Consider the following 22964-nt stretch of genomic DNA (forward strand, 5'->3'; position numbering starts at 1 on the left):
TAGCAGCTTCTTTAAATTTTCTTATATAACTGTTCTTTTCTATGTATGATATCGTCGTTTTTTGCCAGAGTACATCATGTCCATTGGAAGTGGTATGGAAAGCAAGACCCGTTTTTTGTTCTCTTTTGTATTGTACGTCTTTTTGGTATTCAGCCATGCGCATTTCTCAAGATCTTCCTGTCTGTCCTACATAGCAAATGTAGATCCCGCAAGAGCAATGGATTTTGTAGACGCCTGGTTTTTTACGAGAATAATGAGGTGGTTTTGGTGGATGGTAGGAATCATGAGATTTTTTCCATAGGAAAGAAGGCTACTTTTATGTTGTGTTTGTACGTTAATTTGGCTAGCTGTAACATTTTTGATATAAGGAAGCGAGATTGCGTTTTTGTAATCCTGTTTTATTGTGTTGTTAGCTGGAGGCATTTTAAGGATTCTCTTGATGGTGTTTGTTTCATATCCATTCTGTTGGAGGATTTGTGTTAAGTATTTTAGTTCTTCATTACATCTTTCTTGTGTGCTGGAGATATTGTGTGCTCTGTCTCAAAGAGTTTTAATTAAGCTTATTTTTTGTGAAGGATGGTGGTGTGAGGTTGCACAGTTGCGTTGCCTTTATCCGTTTTTATTATGACAATATTTTTGTCATCCTTTAACTTTTTAAGGCAAGCGTATTCATTGTAAGGTAAAATGTTAAAGGATGACAAAAATATTGTCATAATAAAAGCGGATAAAGGCAACGCAACTGTCTTTTTAAATGCTACAGAATATGAAAACAAAATGAATAGTCTCCTGAAAGATACAAACACCTACAAACCCTTAGACAGAGACCCGACTTGGCATACACACAAAAAAACAAATGATCTAATAAAAAAAAGTGCCTCTCTGGACGGAAGAACTTAAAAAATACTTACAATCAAAACATCCTTTGATACCAAGAATATATGGTGTTCCAAAGATCCATAAGATAGATATACCTTTAAGACCAATAGTAGATGGAAGAGCTTCACCAACTTCCAACTTGGAGAAATACCTCACCAACATGATCTCACAACATATAGGAAAAACATCTTCCTTCATAAAAAATAGTAAATATTTCATAGAAAAAGTGAAATATATATATATTGGTCAAACAGACATCTTAGCATGTCTAGACATTATCAGCTTGTTTACAAACGTCCCGAGACAAGAAATTTTGAATCTCCTAGAAGACCTCTTCCCTCCGAACATCTTAAATCTTTTTAAACATTGTATAAACAATACTTGTTTCACCTATCAAGACAGAATCTGGGAATAAAAAGGACTGGCCATAGGTTCATCATTATCACCGGTATTAGCAAACCTATTTATGGAAAAATTTGAAAACAATGCTCTTAAGAATTATCATAAAAAACTAAAAATATGGCTACGCTATGTGGACGATATTTTCATCATATTAAACATTTCATAGAAATATGGAACAACAGATGAACTTATCAATTTCAAAGATTATCTCAACAATTTTGCACAACACAATAACATTCACTTCAGAACAAGAAGAAAATAAAAAACTTCATTTTCTGGATATTCTATTAGAAGTTAATGAAGAAAGTAAACTCTCCTTCTCAGTATATAGGAAGCCAACAAACACTAGAAGATTTCTAAATGCAACCTCACACCACCATCCTTCACAAAAATAAATAAATAAATAAATAAGCTTAATTAAAACTCTTCGAGACAGAGCATACAATATCTCCAGCACACAAGAAAGATGTAATGAAGAACTAAAATACCTAACACAAATCCTCCAACAGAATGGATATGAAACAAAAACCATCAAGAGAATCCTTAAAATGCCTCCAGCTAACAGCACAATAAAACAGGATTACAAAAACGCAATCTCGCTTCCTTATATCAAAAATGTTACAGATAAGCTAGCCAAATTAATGTACAAACACAACATAAAAGTAGCCTTCCTTCCTATGGAAAAAATCCCAAGATTCCTACATCCACCAAAACCACCTCACCATCCTCTTAAAAAACCAGGAGTCTACAAAATCCATTGCTTTTGCGGGATCTACATTTGCTATGTAGGACAGACAGGAAGATCTGGAGAAATACGCATGGCTGAACACCAAAAAGATGTACAATACAAAAGAGAAGAAAAAACGGGTCTTGCTTTCCATACCACTTCCACTGGAGACGATGTACTCTGGCAAAAAACGACGATGTCATACATAGAAAAGAACAGTTATATAAGAAATTTTAAAGAAGCTGCTAATATGCTGAAAAACCCAACCCAATGCAATAAAAATGAAGGTTTAATTCTCCATCAAGTGTGGTCAGCTCTAATAAAAAAATCTACCTCAATCTGAGCTCGGACTGTATGAACGAGAACAAGAACACGTGACATCGTCCAGTATTGTTCAACGTCAATAACGTTTTGTAACTGCATTCTGTTATTTGAGTTTATGAATAGCCAGACGGTTATGATTTGTATTTATTAATTCTCTTGTTTAAACTTTAAGTTATATTATTTACCCCCTGAAGATGTAAATCCTACGATTTACGAAACTTGTCGGGAACTATTATTTCAGTATGCTGTATAACTGAATAATAAAAAATGTGGTGTAATCACCGAAATATATCTTTTGAACATTAAGTTTGATTAAGTTTTTAATCACAAAACATGTTTAAGTAAGAATAATATTGCAAAAAAGTCAGAATTTGTATTGCAAAAAGAATTAGTCCGAACAAAAATACAATATTATGTATTTTAATAGATATTTGATTGTTTTAATTTAAAATTCACTAATGAGACTTTTGATTTTCCATCTTCTCAGCCAATTTACTTAAATCTGGATTGTATGTCACGCATTTTAATAGTAATTCGGCTTTCAAACTTTCATCAGTCAATTTGTTCATGCACTTTTTTTAATGTAATTCATTGAAGAGAAAAATTGTTCGCAATTGTACGTTGAATCGAAAAGAGTCAAAACTCCAAAAGCAACTGGCCTGGCATTTGAAGAATTAGTTGGGAAAGAATTCCAACAATTAAATATAATTTCCTGTGTGTTTCTTCCATAGTTTCCTCATTTTCTTCAATTTGTGCTATCATTTCCTGAAGTTTTTGTACCCAGATGCTTTTATTCTGAATTTCCAGAAGCTCCATTTGTAGTTCTGCAATTGAAATGTAGCGTATTTGTCAGTTATTCATGTGACGTATGTATCTAGCGCTAGATACATGCATAGTATCTAGCGCTACGAACAGGCCGTATCAAAAAAACATATTTAGTTGTTTGTATTAATTATGTATCTTTTAATTCAATATAAAAGAGCCGCACTTTATTCAGCCAAGAGCCGCAGGTTGCCGACCTCTGAATTGGAGTATCTTTCTTATTGCAGAAATGTTATTTGGCTTTCTTTAACCGAACCAGAAATTTGGTGTGATACAAAATCTCCAACAGTTAATAACGCACTGTTAAATCAATCTGGATTTTAAAAATTCTAAAAAAAATCTGGCGATAGTAGCTTAATGAGCATTTTATTGTTTGGTTTTAGTTAATTATGAAGACTTGGCGAAATTAATTTTCAAGGTTATTTAGAACCATGACAATGATTATTCAATAAAACGCCTTTCTGTGATATATTTTATGATGTGATAATAGCGATGTTTCCTTACGGCACGTGATGTAACAAGTAGAAGGGGAGGATGGGTCCATTCATTGATTTAATCATGAGTTAGAACTTGCTCTGAACACTTTTCTGCTGCACTTGTAGTACTTGAAATATTCCCAGTAAAAGAACAACAAGAATGCATCTGATTTTCTTTAAGTAAATACAGCCGAAACTTGTGAAAATTTAAAAACAGCTTACGGAGAAACTTCCCCGAAAACTTATCGACTTCTGTAAGTGCAGACTGAACTACGCTGTTCGCAGCAGAAGATTAGTACTCAACCGAAGCTTACTCATGCTCATAAAAACCTCTCACTAACAGTCTTCTGTTAGTGAGAGGTTTTTATGTATCCCTTGTCCTTTGTCAGAGGCTTACTTTCTATACTGTGAATCCATGTAATGAGAAAGGGGTGGATTTAAAAAAATTATTTTATGAAAGATATTCAAGTGAGGGTGAGTTATCCAGTTTCATGACTGTAGCAAGGTTTCCCTCTCGGAAACGTAAGTTTTTCAGGGCATTTCAGGCAGAGAACAAACGGATTTAACAGGTATAATATTGGCCTCCATAATCTTAGTTGCTTTTGCAATAATTCTTCGTAAGAGACATCGTTTCTTTAGCTATAAACCAGAAATTGGTAGCCTTTTTTCTACAAAGTGGACCATAAATTACGAAGGAGTTTAAAATGTGAATAACTATTTTGATTATTAATTTCTTTCATTTTATTTTTTCTAGGTATCCTAGGGAATATTTGGAACATTAATCATGAAAAAGAAACAATCTCTGTCTCCTGCAAGTTGTTTCACGATTCCATATTATTTGATCCTTTTCAGTTGAAAATAAGATCAGGATTATTAAACTTTGTAATATCCCGTAAAAACTGTATCGTGATGGTGGTTTTTCCCATTCAGTCTTTTCCGACCGTACGTGACTTTGTAGGCATTGCAAACAAAGTGTTCTTGGTGAGATTTTTTACAGGGCAGTTCACCATTGCTTTCCCCAATCCTCCAGTTTTATCCGGGCTAAGGACAGGCATATGTCTGGGACTTATTTATGCCTGTAATGCATGTGTTTACAGGGACTGTTTGCCTGTTCTGGGGGACGAAAAACTCGAGTCCGGGTGAAAAAAACCCTGCCTCCGTATGAAACCGGTTAACTTACCTTTAGTCGAAAGAGACCAAATAAAGGTTCCTCACGTCGCTGACGGGAATCGAACCCAGGTCTTTCCGACCAATGGTTTTTTTCCCATACTGACTGAGCTACGGAGGCTCTAAAATCCGTATACATTTATGCAGTCCCAGCTTAATTTTACATTAGGAAAGTTCGCAGCCACCCTTAAAATAGTTTGGGATAGAACAATTCTGAGGTGAGAAATTGTTATGAGCAAAATTTTTTAAATTTTGCTCATGTTTGTTAAATACGTGCACGAGCTGTTCCCTAATTGTTTCTTCTCCTTTAGTTCTAATTTCTATCTCATCGTTGTCATACACTTGTCAGCAAATATTTTTTCTTCTATAAAATGAAGCAAAATTAAAACCTAGAAACAGGATATCGGAAGATCATCTTCATTATTTATGGCAAGTTATCGATCTATATTCGGCACTGATGTGCTATAAGTTTTGTGACCTTACGTTTGTGGGTGGTGTGTGTATATGAACTTCGACACCTACTTAATACAGCCCAAAATCCCATCAATACCTGTTCTCATTGCGACACCATAAATGTCACCGCGGTATTTATATCAACCTAAAGTTTTTTTTATTAAATAATTAGTTTGACTAATTGAATGTTATTTTGATAATTGTGTACATTTTATTGCCTGACTTCTACGGATACGGTCCACCCCCCTTCCTAATTTTGGTTAAGGCTGACATTGCCTGTGATTACTTTTCTATTGAAATTTGAGTTCACATGGCTGAAAGGTTGGATACTATTATTATAATGAGGAAAGATTTCTGGAAAACATTCTGATAATAATCAATTACTACAAGATGCGTTTTCGTTCAGTTTTGTAAGAAGTCATCTAATATTGGAATACTAGAAATACTGTAGATAATTTAGGTAGCAGATTCCAATGCTTCTTATTGGACAACCACCCTGCTTACTAGAGGCGTAAAGTGGCTTGCAAAACCTCATACTTGAAAAACCTCAAATTAATAACTTAATTCAAGAAGGCCATACGAAATTGAGCAATATTCAAAAAATATTGAAATATTTCCTTTGTATTTATTTTGCGAAGGATTTACTTTTCTATAAATATTAGTGTTAGAAAATAAACATCGATCTAAACAAGTCTGTGATACCCGAGTCTTTCCACAATACTTCCAGTAAATAAAATAAAAGAAGGGGAAAATACTCTTGATAAATAACACTAATCGAAATGGAAATTAAAGTCTATTTTAAGTATATATACTGTCATCGCTAACATTCTACGGAAAGTTTTCAAGAGTTAATTTTTATATGAAAATGCAATATCACGGCCTTTCTTAAAAATACGCTTTCCATACTAAAATGGATATCTTTCAATTTATTGTGTTTTTATTGGCATTCCTTTGATAAATGAAGTAGTCATCGAATTCCTTCTGTTCTACGCTCTGTAATTGTACTCGTCGAACAGGGAACCTGCTGATTCGGTGTATCCCGTTAACGGAACCAAGAGTTATGAAAGTTCTGCTTGTGGCAGTCCGAATTCCTCGTTATGTAAACATTATGCACGCCTGGTTTCCTATTACCGGATAGAAGTTCATACAGTTTCGATACATTTCAAGGAGACTAGTGTGAAAACGTTCTATTCTCAGTTGTTAATCTATTCAGATTAAACAGTTGTCGTTTCACGATATTTAAAGCTATTTAAATATTGTAAAAAGTTATTTAATTTAAATATTTATAATCCTGAATTCTCTAATTTCCAATAACGTGTGCGCCACCTAGAACAAATAATAATAATAATAATAATAATAATAATAATAATAATAATAATAACGTTCCATTGATACGAACTTTAATTTGTCTCAAAATAAATTTTTCTTAAATTATTATATTTATAATAGTAGGCTTAAACTGTTTGAAATATGCAAAAAATGTGAAAATCCAAAATTTAATTTTAATATAAGCACACCATTTTTTACATTATATGTCATCATCATTAATAAGTAATTGTCCAGGACCTGAATCCAATATCCTTGGAGGGTAATGGATGGCAATGCTGTAGCTAATGAAGTTCTAACTGAGGCTCGGCTATTGCTGTTACTCTCCTGCCATGATCAGAGCTTTAATTGCTTAATAACACCTTATCCATACACTGTCCTCTACAGATAACGGGGAAGATGAAAAGCATTCTTGCTTCGCCCTTTTAAGCCAGTCCTTATAAGGACTATAAGGAAGGCCGGGATAAGAATAGTCCCAATGTAGCCCATGCATGTCGTACGAGGCGACTTAAATGGGTACCCAGGGTGGGTAATTGATGGCAATGCTGTAGCCAATGAAGTTCTAACTGAGGCTCGGCTATTGCTGTTACCCTCCTGCCATGATCAGGGAATATGAAAAGCATTCTTGCTTCGCCCATCTAGCCAGTCCTTAGGACTTTAAGGACTTACTGGCACATAATGGATAGAGACATTGATAGAAGAGAAAAGATGAGTGGGGGAGGGAAACAGTTTTCCTTGGTTTCCCAATTGTAGCAGTATTGGGTTGTGATCAGATGAAAGATCAAGTGTCATTAAGCTGTACTGGAGTCTCACATTCTGCAGTATATGACTATGTCAGCCCTGCCATACGTATTAGATGGGTAGGTTCAGTGACACCTGCCACAACCCATTGTTGGATCCTGTGTAGTTAGCAAGTATGCGTCCGTTTTTTTTTTTTTTTTGGTAGTGCGACTGTTCCAGACGGGATTCTTAGCGTTTAGGTGACCAGCAATGATCATAGGCTCTCTGGTGCCCAAGATGGCGTCCATATCCGAGGACAGTAACGACTTTAGTGGAGGATTGTATGCTGCAAAGATTTTTAATCTACCAGCCGAACTCGTGAGAATCTCTATACCAGTAATCTCTAGATTATTAGTAGTTGGGATATTTACAGAGTGATGACTGATGTAATTTTTGATTAGAATGGCAGTGCCGCCGCTTCTGTGGGTCAGCCTGTCAGTTCTGTACAGCTGATAATCCTGATTTTGGAGTTGTCCGATGGTCTCAGATGCGTTTCATTTACCAAAACTACATCCGGTTGATGTCTTTGGGTGAACTCTTGGAGCTCCAAGATCTTATTTCTGAGGCCGTTCAAATTACTCATCTACAAACTGATGGTTCGTCCTATACTCACTTATGCTTCTCCAGCTTGGAGCCATACCGCTGATACTAATATTCTCAAGTTACAACGTGTGCAAAATAAATCTACGAATGATCTTAAACGCACCATGGTTCGTAAGAAATGTGTAACTCTACCGGGACACTGATGTCCCCCTATATTTTCACTTTCCTGCAGACTATAGCAACAAAGTTCTTTTTAAAAGCATCTGTACACCCCAACAAATTGGTTCAACTAGCTGCAAACTACGACGCAACAGATTACTTCAAACATAAAAGACCAAAAGCCATCTTAAAATCTTAAACTCCAACCTCGATATTTTGATTGCTCGCCCGCTCAGGGAAAGCAATTGACTCACAAATCTTTTTACACTCACCGTTTCCCTATAAGTTAGCTGGGAGTATGAAAAGCATTTTGCTCCATCCTTTATGCCAGAAATGTTAATCATTACTGGCACATAAGGCTGCAATGCTGGTTTTCCATCTGCCCCTCTCAGCTGCTCTTGCTTCTGCCCAATTCGCCTATCTTGCCTCCTTCATTTCGGATTCCATCATTCTTCTCCAAGGTTAATTTTGGACGACCTCTAGAGCATCTTCCTTCTGGAGCCCAACTCAGTGCTACTTGGGAAATTCTGTTTATCCCCATGCGAAGAACATGTCCGATCGACTTCCATCTTTTTAGGCGAATCTCTTCATCTATTGACTTGGAGAAAGTTTCTTTAAAAGTTCCTCGTCAGTAATTGTATTTGGCCAGAAGATTTTTAAAATTCTTCTTAACCACTTGTTTTGGAAAATGTCCAATTTATTACTTTGTGCTTGGTAAGTTTCCAAGATTCAGAGCTATATAGCAGTATTGCTCGCACAATAGATTTATATAATTTTCACTTTAACTGTAATATTTGATGATTTCCATAATTTGTTTAATGACATGAAACAATTTTGTGCTTGAGCAATTCTTTGTAAAATGTCTTCGTCAGTGCTGCCTTCTTTATTTATTACGATCCAAGGTATATAAAAGTATCATCTTCAATTGTTTCGTTTTTTAACTTAATTTCTTTATTTGATTTTTCATTTATTCGCATGACTTTGGTTTTCTTCTTGTTTATATGTAGACCCACAGTTTCTGCGCAGCAAAGTCAACAGTAATTACTGCTTCTTTCCATTGTTCAGGAATTTTTTGTATGTATTCCTGAAGTTTTTCCAATATTCTTCTACTTTGTTGTTTCTACTGTTACATCTTGATTTTGCGCTCTTTCTGATATATTGAATCTGTTCTTTATCTCCAAAGCAAACTTTTCTCGTGTTTCTTTAATTTTTAATTTTTCAATATCAAATGCAGTTCTTGACTTCTTTTCTTTCTTAACACTTTCATTGCCAAGCTGAAAATTGGAATTTCGTGTGGTGGCCAAATTTTTTAAATTTTTTTATTTAGTTGGCGATGTCCACGCGATAACGCGTGATCGGCCGTTTGGTGAGGGCTCGCATCGCGTGATCGCGCGATATCGTTCATTGCCAAGCTGAAAATTGGAATTTCGTGTGGTGGCCAACTTTTTTTTATTTTTTTATTTAGTTAACGACGTCCACGCGATAACGCGTGATCGGCCGTTTGGTGAGAGCTCGCATCGCGCGATATCGCGTGTTTGGCAATGAACATGTTAATACACTTTGAAGTTTTAATTTCAACTTTGTCATAACAAGAAGTGGTCAGAACCATCATCATCAGAACTATCATTTGACTCTCACATCAAGCATGGATCTTACGAATTTACTATTGATAGTAACATGATCAATTTGTTTTTTTATATTGCCGTCCGGTGCGATCCAAGTCAATTTATGTATTTCTTTATGCTTGAATTTACTTCCTCCAATGACAAAGTTGTTCATTTCACAAACGGATACAAACATCGTGCCATTTTCATTTCGGTCTCCACAAGCCTCGAAACCTAAGGATTTTCTTCTACCCATGACCTTTAACCCACTTTTTCATCAAGATCGCTAATGAGTATTATCATATCGTGTTTTGGAATAGAATTGATTACCTTTTGGAGTTGTTCATAAAAGCATTCTTTTATTTCTTCATCGGCATCATTAATAGGTGCGTAAACTTGCACAACAGAAAGTTTGATAAATTTGGAATAGAACCTGGCTTTTATAATTTTCTCGTTTACTGGTTCCCATTCCATCAGGCTTTTGGATTCAATCAGTGGCGGCCGGCGAAATTTTAAGTGGGGGCCTACAAAATAAAAAAATAAATAATAATTTTTTTTTTTTTTTTTTTTTTTGTATAGGTAGTACCCTCACTTAAAATTTCACCGGCTGCCACGGGGTTTGAAAAAATTTGTGGCTTCATAACTGGCTCTTTCAACAATAAAGGTTCCGAAAGGCTTTCAACTTGATGTGTCATATATACGTTATCCACATCAGACCAGGCTAGATAACCGTCTTCTGGGGTCTCGCTAGTCACGTCTGTTGCCAGGAGCATTTTTTCATCCACATTTGCAGTTTCCGTAATCAGATAATTTTTACAGGGTTGATTAGCCCTTCGCCCAACAACCGAAGGGACCCGGCTATACCCCCGGGAACTGGGTCTCCATTTATCGCCTGTTACGATACGCAGGAGTGCGGTTGGGCTATTCTACTACCTGCCCCAACACGGGGATTACATTATGTGTAGATAATAGTAAATTCATTCAAGTCAAGTCCTTCGAAAATCATAAATCTTATTCATTGATTTTGTACATTTCTGTTTTGAAATTAGGATTATGTACATAGAGGCTTTCAGTAAACGTAATTAAAAAAAAAAGTACTTGACTGTTGCAGTCGTAAATATTTTCATTCTGTTGAGTCACCGACGCGTCACACAGCTAACTCAAGTTATGATGCTATTTCTATTATAGAACTAGCCCAGTTACGAGTTGTGGGACTGGAGGCTTAAGCGTCTGAACACACTTAACATTTTCCATATGGATATGTTTGAATGTTTGTCATTATATCAGTGGAGATCATATCGCAAACATTTAGTGGAATTTACTACTTACTTTCTTCACTCGCCCGAATTTTCAGTTCTTGTGTTCAAGAAGTTGGTGATTAGAACTTGACGATGAGGAGGGGGTGGGGGGGGTAAGTTGAGAGCTGAAAATCTGTTTTTCTTTTAGCTGTACGTGTAAATACTAAAAGGTTGAAAGGGGGAGGAGTGTAGGAAATGTCTCGGAATTAACTATTTTCTTGTTTTTCAGTTACCATGATTTTAAATTTTGCTGTTTTAAAACTGTGGTTAAAATTAGGTCAAGAAATTTTGATTATAAAATTAATTGTATTTTAGTTTAGAATGCGTTCTAACAACTAGGTTTAAATTACATGGTGTAAACTTAAATAGGTTTCTTCAGTCTTAGATAACCATAACTACTGTTAATATTAAGAGAAAAATCGAATTTCTGATAATTAACATGCGTTGGCAACTTTTAGCTACTTGTTTGAATCAACAGCATTACGTATTTTTCTCATTATATGCTATGACATAATTTTCAGCAATAACAGTCAAATTGCTATTTGAAGTTTTTTTTTTTTTCCTACGTAGCAGAACTGTTAGAATCTATAGCGATTAGGACCTAAGACAAAATCAGATTTCGTTTAAAGGTTGGGTGAGGGAATTTGCAATAACCCTTGGGACTCTTCCGTTTTGGAAATAATCGTAAAAATAAAGATCTGGCGAACATGGAAGGTTATGCATTGATGAATGGGCACTTCAAAACTTAATAACATATATCCCAACGCCTTTTATTTCTCAAAGGGAATAGACGGAGCTTCTTTAGCCCTAACTTGGAGATAGTTGAGCAGCCAATCATCATCCTTCAGGTCTTCACTGATATGAGCCCTTAAAAGCTGAAAATTATTATTATTTACAGTTGTAATAAAAATATTAAGACGTATCATTTTGTATACAGTACATTTTTTAAAAACAATTTTTTAAAATTGTTTTTAAAAAATTTAGTTTAAAATATTAATGTTTAGCACTTTCATTTCGTTATGATCATGTTCCAATTCTTAACCCTACTTTCGGTTGAATATTACTCTTTAGCAACAGAATAAACAAATTCTTTAATTTTTAATGCTAGGATTAAATTAGTATATGATCAAAGATAAATTCTCCTGGGATTTTTTCGGCGTTTCAGAAAGGTTAAAAATTTTCTTAATAAAACAATTTTAATTTACTATTGAGATGCGAAGTTTATCATTATTAGTTAGTAAGAAATGTAGCTTGCGGATTCTATAGCATTATCCCAACCAATTTTAATAAAGATCTCTAATGCTAAATTTCATCGAAATATGACAATCCATAGGGAAGTTAAACATGATTTTAGTACTGCTGGATAATAGATGCTTACCAGATGATACACAATGACTACAACCACTTGATTATTTTCCTGAAACTTGGTGAGAGAGGTTAACTTCTAACAGCGTGATAGATACTAATATATACCAGGCAACTCTTTTCCTGTTTCTTATATAAAATAAATGCAAACTTTCATCGCCACAGATCACATCTTTAAAACAGTACAATAACGAAACAAGTTCTCTATTCTGTGAAGACAGATGTGTTACTTCCCCCCCTTCCAAAAAATTAATGTTTTTAATAGTAGTTTGAGTTGCATTTGTACATATATAAGGGCAAAGATAGCTCAATATGTTTTATTCTATTTTATTTGAGTCCCTTCATTTTGTTCGTAGCGGAAATAATGAATACAAGAAATAAATGATCGTTAAGACAATTAGAACGTAATTCGCAAATTATACAGCTATTAATCATTTCGTTATTATATGATATATTGCTCGGTAAGTGAGATGAAACAGTGAGATACCAGCGTCACATTTCCACAAGGATAGATACGGTATGGAATGCCTGTGATGACATAACACAGTAGTCGTATAAATGACAGACCAGATAAAGAAATATAGTTCCGGAAGTATTTCAGTTCTACCATGTCAGAGACCTTGGAGAATTATACAGCCTTTTATTATTAATTGGCAATTGCAGGCACCAGGAGTGAGATAAATAATATATACATAACTACAAATCTTGTTTCATCATTATATGTTTGATCTAAATACCAAAATTAATTGCTTTTTTCCCTTATATTGTTGTGCAATATTATATAAACTGTAATTTAATATCTAAATTAACGTCTTACATTTTTAATTAAAGATTTCGGCTGTCTACAGTGATACAGATCTTAAATCCTCTGTCAACTGCATTATGTATTCAACTACGAGGGTGGGCTGAAACGTTCTCCTCCCAACAATGAAAAAACGAATTTACAATTTCAAAATTATATTTATTTTTCAACATAATCTCCCTTAAGACTAATACATTTATTCCAGCGATGCTCCACGCCATTATGCCGTCCCTGTAGAGGTGCTCAGTAAGATTTGCAAAATACCCCTCTACAGCTGCAATCACCCCCTAATTCCAAGAAAAATGCTGACCAGCGAGGAAACGTTTTGTTTTGGAAAGAGATAGAAGTCAGAGGGAGCCAAATCTGGGGAATGGGGTGGATGTTCCAACAAATCATAATCTAGATCCCTTAATTTTCCCATTGCCAAAACACTTTTGTGGGCAGGTGCATTGTTCTGATGAAAGATGATTTTTTCTTCCGCAAACCGGGTCTTTTCACACGAATGTTTTCGTATAGTCTGGTTAATAGATCAGAATGATATTCCCCGGTTATTTTTACCCTTTTCAAGATAATAAACAAAATGCCTTGACAAACTGTCCACTGTTTTGACTACTGGTTGGATTGTGGTGTGTAATGGTGAATCCAAGTCTCATCCATAGTAATAAATCGACGCATAAAATCAGCTATATTCTTGTTAAAACGCTCCAATCACTGTTCAGAGATTTTCATGCGAGTGCGTTGTTGATCTGCGCGGCACCCATTTTGCGCAAAACGTTTTCATTTGCAATTCTTCTTGTAAAATATATTCGACAAGTTCTACAAAACCCGGTTAACTGTAACAGAACGGACGATGTGATTTTAAATAGATTTTGGCGCACTGCTCTGTGCTCATGAGCATTAACAACAGAAATCACCACGAAGAGCGCCACTGTCGCCTTCCATGCACTTCACTGCCTTTGTTATCCAGGTCATTTTAGTTTGAGTCTTTACTGAGTGTGTGGTGTTATGCTGCCTCTGATAATGCTTGCTTAAGCTAGCGAAGCGTCGGCTGTGATAATTAATTTTAGCCAGTAAATTATTTGTTTTCATTACACTGTCTACCTAGTTTTCTGTTCCAGAGCTACGGAAATTTAAACATGGAAAAGAATGTTGTGCATTTAATTATTTTTATATTGTAGACAAGTGTTTTTTATCCTGGCTTGTAACAGCATCTATCGAGTATTTAAAGCAAAAATTGAAACTTGCTCATTGCACACTCTCATAACCAAGATTATAGGTTTGCAGTAGCTAGTTGTTTAGGATGTGTACAAGTGATTGCACAACCTTCTGTAAAACCATCTCTAAGTGGGATATATCCAATTTAAGATTTATATTTTTAATATTCAACGTGTAACATGGTCACAATCTCGACCATGTTACACGTTGTGATATTTCCCAATATCTCAACGTGTAACAAGTTTGTGCTGCTTAACTGGCTGAAAGCCAGTTAAGCAGCAGTTTTTTTAGATAGACTCGCTTTTTTGTGTGAAACAATCGGTGCAATGCTGAGATGGTTTTGATGTCGAAACGTTTTAACGAAGGGACAACTTCCGTCGGACTATGTTACTAAGCAACACCAGATTACGAACCAGTTTTAATAAAGTGAGATCTTACTTCCTGTAAACAGTTAATATAATTTTATGTTTACAACAATATAAAATTTATTAATTATTCTAAAAATGCTTGTATTATATAAAAATTGTGCACTAAAAAGTGAAGATGAATTCTGATTTTTTTTTTTGGAAAACAAGTCAAATGTTTAATATCTTAGTTTAGGAAGACTTAACATTGAGAATTATTCATTTTGCCTGCATATTTTCCTCCTTGTGAAGGAATATGTAAACATTATCAAGCTACTACTGCTTGAGGACAGCTCGCTTATTTCCAGTTCTTACAATTCATCCCACTAGGGGATATTTTTAATGCATCAGAAATATTTGAAATTTGGAGCTACACTCTCCATCAGTCCTGATGTGCCTTTTCGAGTGAAATATTTATAAGACAGAGAGGTGTTTTCCGCGTTTGCTTTAGGCAGTTTTCTGAGGATCTTCGATTCGATCTTCAAATTACTATGAAGATCGAATAATGCAGCAAAAGAACATTTTTGAAGCAAATGTTTTAACAAATTTCTTCGTGGGGGTAGCTATGACAGCTCCTGTCATTAAAATTCAGATATCCAACAAGATCTCATACAACTGAGAGATTAAAAAAAAAATAGACATTTTTTCCCTCACCGTCTGTACTTTTGAAGAAAATTGAAGTGTTGATCTGTAAGAAAGCTTTATTTTTTCTTATAGATCAAAACTTAGTCAATATACGAGGACTGTTCGATAAGTCCGTGCAAAGTCTAAGAGATGGCGCCACCAGTACGTATCGAAGTTATATTTAGTTGCTGGGAATTGTTGGAGGATCACACACACACACACACACACACACACTAAGTTTCAGTCAGATAGATCTATTACTCTGTGTTTGGATCGATCAAGTATCGTGATTTGTGAAAACTGGATGAGAAAGAATTTCGTGTAGTGATTAAACATTACTTTTTGAAAGGCAAAAGGGCTCAAGAAACCAAAGCTAGGCTTGTAAATATTATGGTGAGTCTGCACCTTCTATTAGAACGCTTTATAAGTGGTTTAGTAACTTTCGAAGTGGCCATATGAGCACAAGTGACGATGAACGTTCTGGACGCCCTGTTGAGGTCACTACTCCAGAAATTATTGAAAAAATCCATGATATGGTGATGGATGATAGAACAGTGAAGGTGCGTGAAATTGCTAAGGCTGTGGGCATCTCAAATAACCGCGTACATAATATTTTACACGAAAATTTACATATGAGAACTATGGATGCTCACACTGGATCAAAAGTGTCAACGTGTGAACTGTTGCAAAATTGTTCGATTTATGCTACGAAGTTCTTTCCCTACTCTCCAGATTTGGCTTCCTCGGACTACTATCTGTTTCCAAACATGAAAACATGACTGGCAGGAAAGAGATTTTCATCACACGATGAGGTGATTGCCGAAAAAAAATGCATATTTTGAAGAGTTAGATCATACTATATGGACGGGATCAAAAAACTCTAGCATCGTTGAACTAAGTGTATAGAACTCAAAGGAGACTATGTTGAAAAATAAAAAATATTTGGGCCCCAAAAATTACGTTTTCTTCATTTTTGCACGGACGTATCGAACAACCCTCGTATTTCCTGGTATTGCTCAATATTGCAAACTAAATCTAGATATTCACTTGAAATGGGTGTGTCATTTTGGAAAGAAATGTGTAACAACAAAAAATATATCCCTAAGTATTAAACGTCATTAAGAGTTTAGATGTTAATCGTTAATATGCACACTTGAGTTTTGCTGTTTATCAGTATAAGGCCGCAGTCCATTACGTAAACGACTAGAAGGCAACATTTTTTTTTTTTAATTTAAGAAACTTTGGAATTTAGAACATTTTTTTTTTCAATCGGATAACTTTTGCGGTTTTAAAAAACGTCGTGAGCTCAGTAAACCATTTTTACTTTCATCCAACAGAAGAGTATGCTATTACTTTTTCTTTTAATATTTAAGTCCTTGAATCTGTTTCCTCGACTCACCAGAATCTTAATGCATTTAAGATTCTGGTGAGTCGTGGAATACTCTGTTTATGGTGGCAACGATTAGATAATATTGTTCATGCATTCCTCTCACATATGGTAGCATTTGGATTTTCTTAGTCGATGTAAGAGATAATTTTCATAAACGTATTGAAGTTCACAGCAGTTTCTATAAATGAGGTTTTTTTAGCAGAAATAGTTACTGTAACTCCCACCTCTTTTCTTTCTACAGTTTGAAAGACTTGTTTGTGTTAGTCTTTCAGGATGTTCATGTGGTAGTAGTCTTCGGCATTGGATTCTTATTAACTTTTCTCAAGAAATATGGGTTCACTTCAGTTGGTATGAACCTGCTGTTAGCGGCAATGTCTATTGAATGGTCACTCATAATGCAGAATATCTGGCACATGGAAAACGGGAAGATTCCAATAGACATCCTCAGGTAAGAATTCGTTTAATTTTCAGTTCAGTCTTACATAGTCATACTGTATTTAAAAGAACTTTTACTTTACTTTTTTTTTTGACTCCACCCACGAGAGGTTGCGAACCTACAGTTCATATTATGAAACTTTTTCAAGTCACTTCAAACTTCATAAGCTGCATCTATCGTGGGATTTGACCAGCTCATATAAGTAATGTAAATGTTTCGATGGTATTCATTGTGGATATCCCTCTCTATGAAGGTTTGTTGATTAAACTATAAAAGACAGAATTCAGAAAAGGTTTGTTTCTCAACTTAATTTTTAGAACTTTTGAAATATAATGATGCATGTATTTATTGTTAAATCAAATCCCACTTTTTTCTCTCTCTTCACAGTATGATTGGAGCTGATTTTGCTGCCGCTAGCATTCTGATTGCTGTAGGCGGAGTTCTCGGTCAAGTGAGTCCCTTACACCTGGTGATCATGACAATTATAGAGATTGCCATTTACGAATGCAACTCCTATTTGAGTGGATCTGTTCTTCAAGTAGGTAACTTCATGAAACGTCTGTTGATTTCATTCCAGTAATCTTTCTGCTAGATTTTTTTTTCCTGGTATATTTTCAGAATTATGTGTTCATACTAAATTTGAAATTAATCACATTTAAAATTAACTTCAAGTGATTAAACAAGGGGGAAATGATGAATTAGCTCAGTATTACATTCAGTATAATAATTCGCTAAGACCTCAGTAAGTTAGATTTATTTAATTCAGCAAATTAACTTTTAAAAAAAAAAAAAATCAATATTTCTAATAGACGTCGCCTATAACATTTTTTAAATAGTAATGCACTTTGGGTGGGGGTAACTTCTAATACTTAAAATATCATAATCAGCAAGCAATAATATTATGAATAATTCCTTTTTTTAAGCTGCAGTATGAATGGATTTCAACATGACATCAGTGTCCTGATATGTATCCCTTAGAGCAGTGCTTCCCAAACTTATGGTAAAGGCCTCTTGGAAAAATTTAAAATATTTCACGGCCCCATTGAAAAAAAAAATCGTAATACAGACATATGTATTATTATAATATTTATTGTATTTTTATTCAATACAAAACATACACAATGAATATCGCAAAAATCAAATGCAAATATTACATTTTTAACATCTTACACACACATTTGACATGACACACTTAGTCGTAAAACGTTTAAAATTTGTTTTCATTATTTCACCCCCCCCTCAACAAAACTAACGGCCCCCAAGGGGGCCGCGGTCCGCAGTTTGGGAAGCGCTGCCTTAGAGTATACAGAATACTGTGACATTACTACATGATTAAGTTTTATTTCTACTGCATTATTACTAAATCGTGACATACCAACACTTTTATATCACTCCATCTGTTCATTGAACATCAACAGATGCTATATACTCAGATGCTTGGTGAGGTACCGCACTATTCCTTGCTATTTGGTCCTGTTATATGCTTTTCTGGAGGCTTAAACTCTCTGAACATCAGTCACTCCAGACACACCATCCATCTCATCGACGGTTCGCCCCTTCCTCTTTTTCCAGGAACTTTGCCTTGTATTTACCTTGTATAGACCTTGAAGTTCTGCTGATCTTTTCTAACACCCATTCATTTGTACGCCTTTCAGTATATGATATCCTCAACAGCCTTCTGTAACACCACATCTCAAAAGCAGCTATCCTTTTCTGATCTGATTTCTTTAGGTTCCAAGTCTCGCATCCATAAGTCGCTGTTTGGAAAAACAACTGCATCCAAAATCCTCAACTTTCTTCCCGTGGAGATAGATCCATCCTTCCAGATTTTAGACAAGTCTCTGTCTATTGCTTTAGCCATTCCTAATCTTCTTCTGAATAGTAATTCTTCACATTAATAATGGATCCCAGGTACTCAAACTTGATGATTCCTTCGATTCTATCTCCATTAAGGTACACTTGTCTCTGGAGCTTCCCTGTGTGCATTTCCTTTGAAAACCGAAATCTTTGTCTTTCTAGGACTTAGCTGAAGTCGTCTGTTCCTACTGATTTCGTTAACTTTGTCAGGAATTTGTCCTAATTCTTCCTTGTCATTACAAAAGAGTACTGTATCATCAGATTACTGATCAAGCTACCACCTATCGTTATTCCTGTCTAGAGCTCATCTAATTCTATGATGTCCTCAGCACAGATACTAAACAAGTGAGTAGAAAGCAGACATCCTTGTGTACCTCCTTTTCCAACCTGAAGCCAATCAGTCAATCCAACACCTGTTCTTACCGTGGCTTTTTGCTCCCTGAATAAGTTAGCTGTCGGCCTAATAATATGTTGAAGAAAGCGCATTATTTTCATTACTTCCCACAGTTTCACGTGCTGAACACAGCAAAAGCTTTAGAGTAATCTAAGAAATACGCTACCAGAGTCTGAATTCTTTATATTTTTCTATGATCTGTCTAAGGCAAAAGATCGGATCTCTGGTACCCTTACCGTTCCTAAAACCTGCTTGTTCCTCAAGCATCTGATTTAACTTTGGCCATGTCATCCTATTCAGCATGATCTTCAATAAAATTTTGCTTGCATGAGATAGTAAACTAATAGTTCTATAGTTCTTGCAATCCTTCATATCTTCCTTCTTATGTAGTGTACGAAAACTTCTTCCAGTCTCCAGGTCATGATTCTGTCTCCCATATCCCATATCAGGGGATGGAGAGATAAGTGCGTTTCTATGAAACACACTTATCTCTCCATCCCCTGTGGCCTTAATTAACTGTGCTGGGATCCTATTGATACCTGGGGCTTTATTGTTGTTAAGAAGTTTAACTGCTCTGTCAACCTCATGCCTAAATGGAGGAGGCTCCAGATCAAAATTTTCCTGGTGAGAGGATTTCTCCAAATTTTTTATCCTTTCTGTTGCATCACTTAAGCAACATTATATTGCACAGGTGCTATAGCGCTTTTGAGAAATATAGTGTTGCTATTTTATTATAATAAAAAATTGCGTTTAAAATGTAGAAGTCTTAATTTTAAATTTTATAAAGAAAGTCATTGTGTATGTTATTTTTAATACCATAGTTTTAAAATTACCTAAAATTTTGGTATTATTTTGAGGAAATTCTTAGTTATCTTTAGACACCTTTTAATTATCTTTTTAGTTGATCTTTATGATGTACGTTGTAGAAGAATTGATTAAGAGACAGAATCGACCGTGAGATGCGGTGATTGATTCATTCAATCCAACACCCTTGGAGGGTAATGTAATGGATAGCAATGCTGTAGCTAATGAAGCTCTAACTGAGGCTCAGCTATTGCTGTTACCCTCCTGCCATGATCAGAGCTTTAATAATAGCTCAATAACCTTATCCCTACACTGTCCGCTACAGATAATGGGGAATATAAAAAGCATTCTTGCTTCGCCCCTTTAAGCCAGTCCTTATAAGGACTATAAGATTGATTAAGAGTAGTTATATAATAATAGTTGTATATTATTTAAAGCTTTTTTTTCAGCGGTTGTGTCAAGTATATATGACCCATTCTGAGGTTCGAACTTGGGATAAAGATCTAAGGTGAATGTTAGTATGCGAGACATTTTTCTGTTTGCTGTAGGACTCCTCACGTGAACTTATCATCTGGGAGCCATTCTACAACACTTATAAAAAAAATAGCTATGGCTTGAAAAACTTATTACTCCTTCTTTGACTTCACATGCGTTCTTTTTTAGTTATGAAAAAATATCGGATTTTACATAACTAAACTAATATTTACCTTTTTTGTTTGAATTAAAGTTAAATACCAGGTTAGTTAAACAAATGTTTTTCTTTCGGTTCAAGGTACAATTATAGTTGATTGCCAAAAAAGTGAATTTCCAGACCTGGATGGTCAAATCAATACACACGTGTACACATATAATACAGTTATCCAAACACTCGATAGTCTTCCGTTAAAAAAGTGTTCCTTCTAACTTTTAATACGTTTCGTAAGTTTAATCCTTTGTGTGGGGGGAGAGTGAGGGATTTGTCCCCTATTGATAATAACAGGGACATCATACGAACAGACAACGAACAGACAACGAACTGAGTAAGTAGATTATGGACAACATAACTATTAGAAGTTATGGTTATAATTTCGAATACATTAAACCCCCCCCCCCAAAAAAAAAAACATTAAGTCAAAGATGAAGTGATAACCTCTTTTTAGACTATAATTGCTAATGTGGCATAATTTTTGTCTGTCTTTATTTATTATATCTTGAATTTTTTTCCATTAAGGTTACAGATGCTGGAGGATCAATAACTTTACACCTCTTTGCTGGTTTTTATGGCCTTGGTATGTCATTTATTCTCTATAGGAAGGAAACTAAATATCATCCCAAAGAATCGACAAGTTATAATTCAAATCTGTTTACAATGGCTGGTATGTGTTGTTATTAACCAATCTGTTATGCAACATTTTTTTATCTAATGCCTTTGTAGAACTTCTAGTAATGTATCGGCTATCATATTTTGCTCTTTTGTTTCAGGAACTCTGTTTCTGTGGATGTTCTGGCCTAGCTTCAATTCCTCTCTTCTGAGTGGTGCAGCCCAACATCGCAGCATTGTGAACAATTATCTTGCTCTTACCGCAAGCTGTGTCGTAACGTTTTCGATATCTTCCTTTGTAAACAGCTACGGAAAGCTCAGTTTGGTAAGTAACGATGTATATGGATTTCGCTGAACTTTATATATTTCAAAATAAGGATCATTACTAAAGAAATAACTATATTGCAATAGTTGTCTTCATCAGTACAATCAGTAATGAATAGTGTGGCTACACTAGAATAATTTATATAAAAAAAAATGAACGCCATTTATATGCTCTTATCCTTCATAAAGTTATATGAAGTTATATGCAACCAGTTAGCAGTCAAAATAGTTCATATCGCTCCTTAAATTCATTCCCATCTAATTACCTCGTTACTAATAACAAGACTGTGGCTCAGTCAGTATAGACGAAGCCCTTTTGTAGGCAAAGACCTAGGTTCGATTCCCGTCTACGACGTCAGAACCTTTATCTGGCCTCTTTCGACTAAAGGTGAGTTAGCCGGTCTCATAAGGAAGTAGATGATTTTTCTCTCCCAGAGACTCGGGACAGGCAAACCGACCCAGTGAACACACACACACGGATTTACAGTCGTAAAATATATCTGCCTAATCCCTCATTACGGGGCTCAACCCGCCCCCCCCCCAAAGGGAGGACGGGGAAAAAAGGGAAGGAAATCCCATACGAATAAATAAATTACTAATAACGACAATACTTTCCGCTTACTGTTCAACAGAAGTCTAACCCTTGTTGAAACACACTCTTATTAAACTTCCATGGATGGCTATTTAAATTGACATCCTCCCACCTAATAAAAATACTTCATGTTCTATAAAATCTCACTTCTGTTTCATAGGATCTCTTGTAATATACGATGTCATATAATATTATACACACATACTATTTACTATGGAATATATATATACATGACTTTAAAAAAACTAATAACAAGGAAAATGAGCATTTCAATATGGCTGCTGCGGTATCCCCGCACTTGTGCTATACACTTTTGCCAAATGTGTTCGGACAGCAACCGTTTGTATTTCCCATCGCTACAGCATTCCTGTCAATACGAGATGGACTTCCTTTCGCTGCTGTTACAGTAATTACCCTTCGGGGTAGGCTCCATTAAAGTCTGGCAGACTGCTGCTGGAATTCGTTTCTATAGTATGGCGAAAAGCTCTTACATGCAACCT

General features: G+C 35.3%; 1 protein-coding gene across 1 annotated transcript in view; it reads left to right on the forward strand.

Moving 5' to 3' along the window:
- The window catches only part of LOC150094021 (ammonium transporter Rh type A-like), a 92000-nt gene that overhangs the window by 42315 nt on the left and 26721 nt on the right, over positions 1–22964 (forward strand). The window contains exons 2-5 of the mRNA XM_090413084.1: positions 17022–17205; positions 17581–17731; positions 21459–21603; positions 21710–21873. Coding sequence (XP_090269210.1) covers positions 17022–17205; positions 17581–17731; positions 21459–21603; positions 21710–21873 — 644 coding nt within the window. The remainder of the gene's footprint in view (positions 1–17021; positions 17206–17580; positions 17732–21458; positions 21604–21709; positions 21874–22964) is intronic.

The sequence above is a fragment of the Typopeltis vanoorti genome, chromosome 23 (assembly GCF_054136105.1).
Source record: "Typopeltis vanoorti isolate ZY-2024b chromosome 23, IOZ_Tvanoo_1.0, whole genome shotgun sequence".
Lineage (NCBI taxonomy): Eukaryota > Metazoa > Arthropoda > Arachnida > Uropygi > Thelyphonidae > Typopeltis > Typopeltis vanoorti.